An 11,103-nucleotide genomic window follows, 5' to 3' on the forward strand; every position below is an offset into this window, starting at 1 on the left:
CCATGTAACAGTAGTGTAGCTGGGACAAAGATAGTACTGCAACTGCACTTTTGGCCATGGTACGTAACAGACTAGCCTGCTTTTAGTCACTCGACATTTATACAGTAGGCTATGTGACAGCCAGGTAGTAAAACAATCCAAAGAAAAGTCCTTGTTATTGAGGGGGTCAGTTGCAACAGGAGTAAGAGAAACCACATTCCACAATGTTAGGACCTTGGGAGTGTCTGTTATGCTTAGGAAAGAGGATGCTTGTGTTTATGTAGCTTGCCTTGTTCCAACCCTGCCTAGATGTTATATGATACCTGCCACTGGCTGACTGGCACTCTGCACTCTGGTACCAACTAACATTTACTAGCTAGCTAGATGACAGTTGACTTCAGGTCCCATCGTCTCAGGGAAGGTGACATCCCCAGAAGAGGCTGCACTATAGCAGAGAGTAAGAACCACTTCTCTTTGACCTCCTCTTCTCTGCCGTAATCGCAGCAGCTGAGACATCCAGTATGTTCCCCAGGAACAGCGATGAAGCATGTTACTATTCTGTGTCAGTGTTCAATATCATACTCCCTCCCAGCCTCCCACCAGCACTTTTCACCCTGAAGCCAACCCTACACACCACACCACCCTACACACCACCGCGAGAAGTTGACCTGTCACTCTAGAGACAAGTTGACCTGAGGTGTGAGAGAACCCTTACGGAAAAAAACATGAATTTCACGTGAACACATTTGATCTCATGTGATATAATTTGATAACATGTGAAGCAACATGTGACTAGAGGTCGACCGATTAATCGGAATGGCTGATTAATTAGGTCCGATTTCAAGATTTCATAACAATCAGAAATTGGTATTTGGTATTTAGGGACACCGATTTGGCCAATATTTTTTTTCATGACCTTATTTAACTAGGCAAGTCAGTTAAGAACACATTCTTACTTTCAATGATGGCCTAGGAACAGTGGGTTAACTGCCTTGTACAGGGGCAAAACGACAGATTTTTACGTTGTCAGCTCGGTGATTCAATCTTGCAACCTTACAGTTAACTAGTCCAACGCTCTAACCACCTGCTTTACATTGCACTCCACGAGGATCCTGCCTGTTACGCAAATGATGTAAGAAGCCAAGCTAAGTTGCTAGCTAGCATTAAACTTATCTTATAAAAAATAATCAGTCATAATCACTAGTTAACTACACATGGTTGATGATATTACTAGTTTATCTAGTGTGTCCTGCGTTGCATATAATCTATGCGGTGGCATTCGTGAAAAAGGACTGTCGTTGCTCCAATGTGTACCTAAACATAAACATCAATGCCTTTCTTAAAATCAATACACAAGTATATATTTTAAACCTGTATATTTAGTTAATATTGCCTGCTAACATGAATTTCTTTTAACTAGGGAAATGGTGTCACTTTTCTTGCAACAGAGTCAGGGTATATGCAGCAGTTTGGGCCACCTGGCTCATTGCGAACTGTGTGAAGACTATTTCTCCTAACAAAGACAGCCAACTTCGCCAAACGGGGGATGATTTAACAAAAGCGCATTTGCGAAAAAAAGCATAATCGTTGCACGACTGTACCTAACCATAAACATCAATGCCTTTCTTAAAATCAATACACAGAAGTATATATTTTTTTAACCTGCATATTTAGCTTTAAAAAATCCAGGTTAGCAGGCAATATTAAACTAGGTAAATTGTGTCACTTCTCTTGCGTTCATTGCACGCAGAGTCAGGGTATATGCAACAGTTTGGGCTGTCTGGCTCGTTGGGAACTAATTTGCCAGAATTTTACGTAATTATGACATAACATTGAAGGTTGTACAATGTAACAGGAATATTTAGACTTATGGATGTCACCCGTTAGATAAAATACGTAACAGTTCCGTATTTCACTGAAAGAATAAACGTCTTGTTTTCGAGATGATAGTTTCCGGAAACGACCATATTAATGACTTATGGCTCGTATTTCTGTGTGTTATTATGTTATAATTAAGTCTATGAATTATTTAATTTTACTTCCTTTCCCCCCCCCCAATTTCGTGGTATCCAATTGTTAGTAGTTACTATCTTGTCTCATTGCTACAACTCCCATACCGGTTCGGGAGAGACGAAGGTTGAAAGTCATGCGTCCTCCGAAACACAACCCAACCAAGCCGCACTGCTTCTTAACACAGCGCACATCCAACCCGGAAGCCAGCCACACCAATGTGTCGGAGGAAACACTGTGCACCTGGCGACCTGGTTAGCGTGCACTGCGCCTGGCCTGCCACAGGAGTCGCTAGTGCGCGATGAGACAAGGATATCCCTACCGGCCAAACCCTCCCTAACCCGGACAACGCTAGGCCAATTGTGCGTCGCCCCACGGACCTCCACACAGAAAATATTGAGTGTTAAATCAACACTGACAGTGTTAAATGCAACACTGTGTTTAGTGCTACGCTGTTACACTATGTCAGTGTTAGAGAATGAAAACTTTCAGTGTTATGCAATAAAACATGATTTTAACACGAGGAAGTGTATATAGTTTTCACCAATGGTGTTACGACATAAAACCTCATAGTATTTTTAATCATTACACCAAGAGGTCTTACTCTCTTGTTATTCCGTGTTGTGTTAAGGACATTACAATAATGTTAAAAAGTCTTTATTGTCATATGCTCTTATATAAGCATTTATGAAGACTTCGGCACTGACAATAGACATACTCAAACTTTTAATTCAAATAACCATAGACTACTTACACGGTACAACACTTCCATTCACAGTTGGCCCAAAATAACTAATTGAAAGCCACATCCCAACTAAGCAATGCCTCCAATATAATTTGCCAGTGTCCTTTCCTTTTTCGAGTTAATTGTAGAGTTACCACCCATGAAAGGCAAGGCACCCATGAAAGAAGGCTTTACACTAAGCAGTGTGTTCATTTAAGACTGAAAATTATGGACCTGTATTGACACTGGGCCAGTGTTAAATGTAACACTAAGGGTTTTTTTAACACTGGAGAATTTGCTGTATGGTAATGTTTTACTCTCCGCAGATTAAAACAAATACTCTCACACTAAAGACTGGATATTAACACCAACACTGGTGTTCTTTTATACCAGAGTTAATTGAACTGCTGAATCAACACTAAATTGTTCACTAAAAAATATGAACACTAGTTAACACCACCTGATATATACACTAAGAACTAGAGATTGCCTCAAAGATGACCAACCTTTGTTTTCAATATAATCTACTCACGTTTGCATTTGCCGTTACGTGGATGCTGCCATCTTTCTTACTGGGAATACTCTGCCTGCGCACTAGCACTCAGTGCGAACTGGACAGCGAATATGCTATGGAAACTCGGTCAGAGCAAGTGGACAGCTAAACAAGCCAACCAGCACTTCCCTGGCTAGCTGTGGTCATGACCGCAGAGCACGAACGTAAAATGTTAATATCTTTAGTGATAAAAAATATATATGTTCATTTTTTTATAACTCACAGCCAAAGATTAACATTTTACATTCGTGCCTTCCCGACAATAATTTTAACAGATGTTTTGTGCACAAAGGTGATGACTAAAGTGTCTTACTAGGGGTTTTATAATTTGACTTCTCTATGGGGCCATTAATGGGAATTGTCTTTGTCGGCCGTCATTGAGTTAAACTGCAGTACCAAAGCAATACTGCCGGTGCAGTCAAAAGCATGCTTTCAGACCGGAACCCTTGCCCCTTGGGTAACACTGCTCAATTTGCTGTGCAAGTATCTTAACACTGCAGCACTGACACCATCTTGCTTGTGTCAAGCTTCGTCCTTTTCTGTTCTCCTCACCACATAACCAACCCACCAGCCTCCGCTGGCCACTATGTGACAAATGCAACATTGTATTATGTTAACGTAAGGTCAATAAAGGCATCCACAGGCTTCTCAATCCGAAACAGTTTGTGCCAGTGTTGTCAATATAGCAACTTTGATGCTAGATTAAGCAAGATTTCAGACACCTCCAGCGATTTTAGGATTGTGACAAATGAAGCTACTTTTTAAGGCTGCCGCCAACTTTTGAATGATTTAGCGACATTCCTGTATGTGTCCGCTCTGCTGAGCCTTGTTGCGCTGCTCTGCAGTCTGTACCCTCTCTGCGGCTCTGCCTGCTGCTGCATGTGTCACTTGTGGCCCTTTCCCTGCCTTTCTCTGGTCCTCTCCACGCTTCTACAGCGACTTGAGGGAATTTATTAAAATTGGTTCCTTGTTTTTAAATGACACCAAAGCTCTCCAAGGCATAACTAATATTTACATTTGTATTTATTTATTTATTTTATTGGTTCCTTTTTACTCTCTTTCAAACATTCTATTTAGTATTGCTTTGGAAAATGTGTCATTCATTGCATGAGACACTGAGGGACAACATGAGCATTAAAAAATATACAGAACCAGTCAAACGTTTGGACAGACCTACTCATTCCAAGGTTTTTACTCAAACGCATTAAGGAAATAAATTCCACAAATTAACTTAACAAGGCACACCTGTTAATTGAAATGCATTCCAGGTGACTACCTCATGAAGCTGTCTGAGAGAATGCCAAGAGCGTGCAAAGCTGTCATCAAGACAAAGGGTGGCTACTTTCCAGAATCTCAAATATAAAATATATTTGGATTTGTTTAACACTTTTTTGGATACTACATGATTCCATATGTGCTACTTCATAGTTTATTTTTACTATAGAAAATAGTACAAATAAAGAAACCCTTGAATGAGTAGGTGTGTCTAAACTTTTGACTGGTAGTGTATATATACACACGTAAGGAAGCCTTGAGATAAATCATCCACTTGTTTTTTAGTAAAGTAGTAATATGTTAGGTTAGTATGTTGGGGGAAAATGCCCCCTCCTTCCAACTGGGCGAGAGGCCCCTGAGGGTTGATTATTTGTTTTTATCTGTAATTTGCTAGCCCAGTTAGGTAACGAGCGACTTCAATAGCAGAAAGTCTGAGTTTAACTAAATGCTAGCCAGCTAGTTAGCATAAGATCATGTCTGCTAGCATAGCTAGCTAACCTTCAGTTTGCAGGGTTAGGGTCAGAATAGGGGGTTAGATTAGGGGTCAGTTCTCCACTGTTCCTAAGAAATACATACATACATACATACATACATACATACATACATACATACATACATACATACATACATACATACATACATACATACACACACACACACACACACACACACACACACACACACACACACACACACACACACACACACACACACTACCGTTCAAAAGTTTGGGGTCATTTAGAAATGTCCTTGTTTTCGAAAGAAAAGCACATTTTGTTTGTCCATAAAAATAATATCAAATTGATCAGAAATACAGTGTAGACATTGTTAATGTTGTAAATTACCATTCAAGCTGGAAACGGCAGATGTTTTATGGAATATCTACATAGGCGTACAGAGGCCCATTATCAGCAACCATCACTCCTGTGTTCCAATGGCACGTTGTGTTAGCTAATCCAAGTTTATCATTTTAAAAAGGCTATTTGATCATTAGAAAACCATTTTGCAATTATGTTAGCACATCTGAATACTGTTGTTCTCATTAAAGAAGCAATAAAACTGGCCTTCTTTAGACTAGTTGAGTATCTGAAGCATCATCATTTACGGGTTCGATTACAGGCTCAAAATGGTGAGAAACAAAGACCTTTCTTCTGAAACTCGTCAGTCTATTCTTGTTCTGAGAAATGAAGGCTTTTCCATGCGAGAAATTGCCAAGAAACTGAAGATCTCGTACAACGCTGTGTACTACTCCCTTCACAGAACAGCTCAAACTGGCTCTAACCAGAATAGAAAGAGGAGTGGGAGGCCCCGGTGCACAAGTGAGCAAGAGGACAAATACATTAGAGTGTCTAGTTTGAGAAACAGAGTCCTCAAGGCCTCACAAGTCCTCAACTGGCAGCTTCATTAAATAGTATCCGCAAAAACACCCGTCTCAACGTCAACAGTGAAGAGGCGACTCCAGGATGCTGGCCTTCTAGGCAGAGTTCCTCTGTCCAGTGTCTGTGTTCTTTTGCCCATCTTAATCTTTTATTTTTATTGGCCAGTCTGATATAGCTTTTTCTTTGCAGCTCTGCCTAGAAGGCCAGCGTGGTAATGCAAAACACATTCAATAAAGAAAGGGGGTTGGCAGGCATAGGCTAGTTTTACGGTTTTATTAAGCATTTACATTTAAGTCATTTAGCAGACGCTCTTATCCAGAGCGACTTACAAATTGGTGCATACACCTTATGACATCCAGTGGAACAGCCACTTACAATAGTGCATCTAAATCTTTTTAGGGGGGTGAGAAGGATTACTTACCCTATCCTAGGTATTCCTTGAAGAGGTGGGGTTTCAGGTGTCTCCGGAAGGTGGTGATTGACTCCGCTGTCCTGGCGTCGTGAGGGAGTTTGTTCCACCATTGGGGGGCCAGAGCAGCGAACAGTTTTGACTGGGCTGAGCGGGAACTGTACTTCCTCAGTGGTAGGGAGGCGAGCAGGCCAGAGGTGGATTAAGCAACACCCAGAATTCTCCATCCATATCCCACAAGCAACCAGTCTGGCTCAAGCTGTTGGCTTCACCCCAATTATGACCTCTAACCTTGCCACAACATCAAATGCCGCCACATCCTCCACCCCCAGCACCCACATGTCTCCAGTGACCTTGCTCCGAATGTTGGTAAGAAAAACATCAGCACTAATTTAAGGAAATATATAGTAGCATATAGAGTGATTAGAAATAATTGTTTTTTGAACCAATACTCATGAGTTCTTGTTGTTAATTTGTTTGTTTGTTTTTATTAAAAGTACCAGTTGTACAACAAACAGCAGCAGAGGTCATATTGGAATATCCATGCCAAGGATACAGGAGGCAAGGTCTGGGAAAAGAAAGGCTGAGTCGGCTACAGTCCTGACAGCCTCACTTCACAAGTTTCCAGGAGGACAAGGCAATAAACACTAAGAGAGAAGGAAGAAAGCAAAGGGAGAAAGAAACCAGTGACACTGAAGAAAGCTGTGGCACCACTGAAAAAGGTTGTTCCAGGTTCCAAAACCACAACAAACACTCTAAAAGAAGGGGATGCCGAAGGCTTGTTTTGTAACGAGCTCTTCTCTGTTACCGGTGGGGTCCGGATACGGCGTGAACAGTATCAGAGGTGGGCTCATGAGCTAAACTCAAATTTAAATGGGGTGGGATTCATTTGAAACCTCTTTGTCAATAAACATTTTTGAGAAAATGCCATTGTGTTAAATGATTGTCCAATTCATTGTTTTATTTTTTAAATCATTACAAACTATTGAAAACCGTTTGCTCTTGAACTTTATTTTAAAGGTTGCTGGGATTTAAAATATTGCTTTATTCAAATGGTAATGAGTTTAGTTTAACTGTACATAATGAAGTGTAAGGAAAAGGTCAAAGAAGACAAGGGACACTTCTGTGAAATCCTATGTTTTTTGTGTGTGTTCAATTAGACAATGATCTGAAGGGGGGTAAACCTAATTATCTGGTTTGTTTATCAGGTCTAAACGAAAATCTGCTTAATATTCTACAGAAAGCTCACACACCCTTGTAAAATACCAGATCAGCATGCACGTAGGTTACACCAGTGAAACAAAAGCAATCGCACAATAAAGGCCCTATCATCTTCGTTTAGATATTTGGAAGGCTAAAATAGTGGTCTGTAAGAAGAAAAACTGAACAAACATGCTTGTGTAATTCTGAGCCCCTTTAATCTACAGTGCCAAACTGTCAATCCAGTGTCGTTGACAACTATAAGGGTAGGCCTAAAAAGTAATAGTTTTAGTCAGGTCTTTTGCTTTACGCATTATGATATTCTACTCCACAATTAGGCTGATAGAGATTTTTTTTAAAGAAGAAGCTTCTCGCCACTACGAAATTGGAAAAGGAATGTAGCCTAATCGCAATAACATCTATGGCATTGACACGTATGGTGTCTTAAAAACATTGTAGGCTATCAACGTAATTTCTAACATTTTTGTATGTATCCAAACAAATGCAATCTTTACTCACCCTTGGTCTGAATTCCGTTATTTTCACTCCTGATTTTAGCCTCACCCGTATCCTCCGCTGCTACAGTGAGGGGAAATACCTTATGAAAGCTCGTGCATCATCCAGAAGGCACCAGTTTTCTCCCTTTTACTTACCTCCGATGTCAGCGTCAAGGTTGCCACCCATAACAACAGAAATGCTGTTCGCTCGACCATGCCGTTGACCCTAAATCAGTTCCGTCCAATATCTTGAAAATATTCAGATCAATCCGTTAGTATGAGCCTCTATCCCGTTCCCGTGCACTCTCGCCTGTTACGAGCATAGGATGATGGAGAGCGACGAGGCTGGCCAGCCGCTCCAAAGCCTGTCACCTGACCGGGTCCCGAGAAAGCACTATGGGAAGAAACTAGTGTGGGGGAAGAGGTGGGTGGGTGGCAGTTCCTATTGGGAAGTAATGTAGGGTAATAGGTGAGGATTTTTTTCTCACCTTTATTTAACCAGGTAGGCAAGTTCTCATTTACAATTGTAGCCTGGCCAAGATAAAGCAAAGCAGTTCGACACATACAACGACACAGAGTTACACATGGAGTAAAATAAACACACAGTCAATAATACAGTATAAACAAGTCTGTGAGCAAATGAGGTGAGATAAGGGAGGTAAAGGCAAAAAAAGGCCATGGTGGCAAAGTAAATACAATATAACAAGTAAAACACTGGAATGGTAGATTTGCAGTGGAAGAATGTGTAAAGTAGAAATAAAAAATAATGGGGTGCAAAGGAGCAAAATAAATAAAATAAATACAGTAGGGAAAGAGGTAGTTGTTTGGGCTAAATTATAGGTGGGCTATGTACAGGTGCAGTAATCTGTGAGCTTTGATTGAGATGTGTAATTAAGCAGTAAGGCCCGAGGGGGTGTGGTATATGGCATCTCCTATTGGGAAGTACTGTAGGGTAATAGGTGAGGATTGAGATGTATAATTAAGCAATAAGGCTCAAGGGGGTGTGGTATATGGCCAATATGCAGGCTCGTCAAATTCTTCCACAAGATCTCAACATACCATTTCTGTATAGACCTCGCTTTTGTGCACGGGGGATTTGTCATGCTGAAACAGGCCACGATGTTGGAAGCACAGAATCGCCTAGAATGTCGTTGTATGCTGTAGCATTAAGATTTCCCTTCACTGGAACTAAGGCGCCTAGCCGGAACCATGAAATACAGCCCCAGACTGTTATTCTTCCTCCATCAAACTTTACAGTTGGTACTATACATTGAGGCAGGTAGCGTTTCTCCTGGCATCTGCCAAACCCAGATTCGTCTGTCAGACTGCCAGATGGTAACGCGTGATTCATCACTCCACTGCAGCCAACACTTGGCATTGAGCATGGTGATCTTAGGCTTGTGTGCTCCAGACGAACAGTTCTTGTGCTGACCGTGCTTCCAAAGGCTATTTGGAACTTATTAGCACTCAGCGGTCCCTTTCTGTGAGCTTGTGTGGCCTACCACTTCGCGGCTGAGCCGTTGTTGCTCCGAGAGGTTTCCACTTCACAATAACAGCATTTACAGTTGACCGGGGCAGCTCTAGCAGGGCAGGATACAGTATACAGTATATACATATGAGATGAGTAATGCGAGATATGCAACATTCTTAAAGTGGCGTTATTAAAGTGACTAGTGTTCCATTTATTATAGTGGCCAATGATATCAAGTCTGTAAGTAGGCAGCAGCCTCTCTGTGCTAGTAATGGCTGTTTAACAATAATAATAATAATAATAATAATAATATATGCCATTTAGCAGACGCTTTTATCCAAAGCGACTTACAGTCATGTGTGCATACATTCTACGTATGGGTGGTCCCGGGAATCGAACCCACTACCCTGGCGTTACAAGCGCCATGCTCTACCAACTGAGCTACAGAAGGACCAATCTGATGGCCTTGAGATAGAAGCTGTTTTTCAATCGTTCGGTCTCAGCTTTGATGGACCTGTACTGACCTCGCCTTCTGGATGGAAGCGGAGTGAACAGGTAATGGCTCGGGTGGTTATTGTCCTTGATGATCTTTATTGCCTTCCTGTGACATCGGGTGTTGTAGGTGTCCTGGAGGGTAGATAGTTTGCCCCCGGTGATGTGTCGTGCAGACCGCACAACACGGTGCTCACTTTGCTGTTTCCTGAAGTCCACGATCATCTATTTTGTTTTGTAGACAAAAGTCATGTCTGCTCCTGCTCTTCCCCCCTGGCGCTCGACGGCGCCAGGCTGCCCTGCATCACGCACTCCTGCCATCATCAATTACGCACACCTGCCTTCCCTCGTCATGCACATCAGCGATATTGGATTCACATGGACTCCCTCATCTCCTGTTTACTACCTCCCCTATATTTGTCAGTTCCCCTGCTCTGTTCGCTGCTGATGCATTAATTGTTTTTATCTTCGTTACCCTTGTGCTGACGGTGTTCCTGTCTAGTTCCATGTCCGTTATTTATTAAATGTATGACTCCCCATACCTGCTTTGTCTCTCCAGCGTCAATTATTGTGACAGAATGCATCAGCCAACATATGAAGCATCGGGGAGTACTGGCGTTCCGGTTGGTGGTGACGTCGGCTCTGGGTCACCGTCGATGGAACTGGGGGTGCCTAGCCAGCTCATCGGGCTTCCACGCCCTAGCTAGCTCGAGAGGTTTCCTTGCCCCGGGTTGGCTCGGAAGGTGCCCATACCACTTCGGGCCTCAGCCGGATCGTCAGGTCTTGTTTGCCCAGCTGGCCCAGGAGTTTTTTTGTTTGTTTGTTTTGTTGGTGACGTTGGGTTGGAGTCCGCTGCCGATGGGAACCAGGAGTGCCTAAGCCAGCCCGTCGGGTTTCCACACCCTGGCTGGCTCGAGAGGTTTCCGTGCCTCGGTTGGCTCGGCAGGTTTCCATCCCACGTCACGCTCAAAATTGTTGCAACCCCTATTACTAGCCTGTTCCACCTCTCTTTCTTATCGTCTGAGATACCCAAATATTGGAAAGCTTCCGCGGTTATCCCCCTCTTCAAAGGGGAGTCACTCTCGACCAAAACTGCTATAGACCTATATCCATC

The 11,103-nt window shown here is 42.4% G+C and overlaps 1 protein-coding gene across 4 annotated transcripts in view; it reads right to left on the reverse strand.

Moving 5' to 3' along the window:
* LOC118386185 (amyloid-beta A4 protein-like) overlaps nt 1–8,392 on the reverse strand; it is a 33,956-nt gene extending 25,564 nt beyond the window's left edge. For 2 of the 4 annotated variants that reach the window (XM_052522312.1, XM_052522310.1), the window contains exons 1-2: nt 8,183–8,392; nt 8,049–8,108 (exon numbers count right to left, since the gene is read on the reverse strand). In XM_052522312.1, the coding sequence (XP_052378272.1) occupies nt 8,049–8,108; nt 8,183–8,242 (120 nt within the window). In that variant the 5' untranslated portion in view covers nt 8,243–8,392. The remainder of the gene's footprint in view (nt 1–8,048; nt 8,109–8,182) is intronic. The other 2 variants (XM_052522311.1, XM_052522313.1) reach the window with 2 other exon arrangements.
* Between the last annotated feature and the right edge of the window lie 2,711 nt (nt 8,393–11,103).

This window comes from Oncorhynchus keta, chromosome 7 (genome assembly GCF_023373465.1).
Source record: "Oncorhynchus keta strain PuntledgeMale-10-30-2019 chromosome 7, Oket_V2, whole genome shotgun sequence".
In the NCBI taxonomy this organism is placed as follows: domain Eukaryota; kingdom Metazoa; phylum Chordata; class Actinopteri; order Salmoniformes; family Salmonidae; genus Oncorhynchus; species Oncorhynchus keta.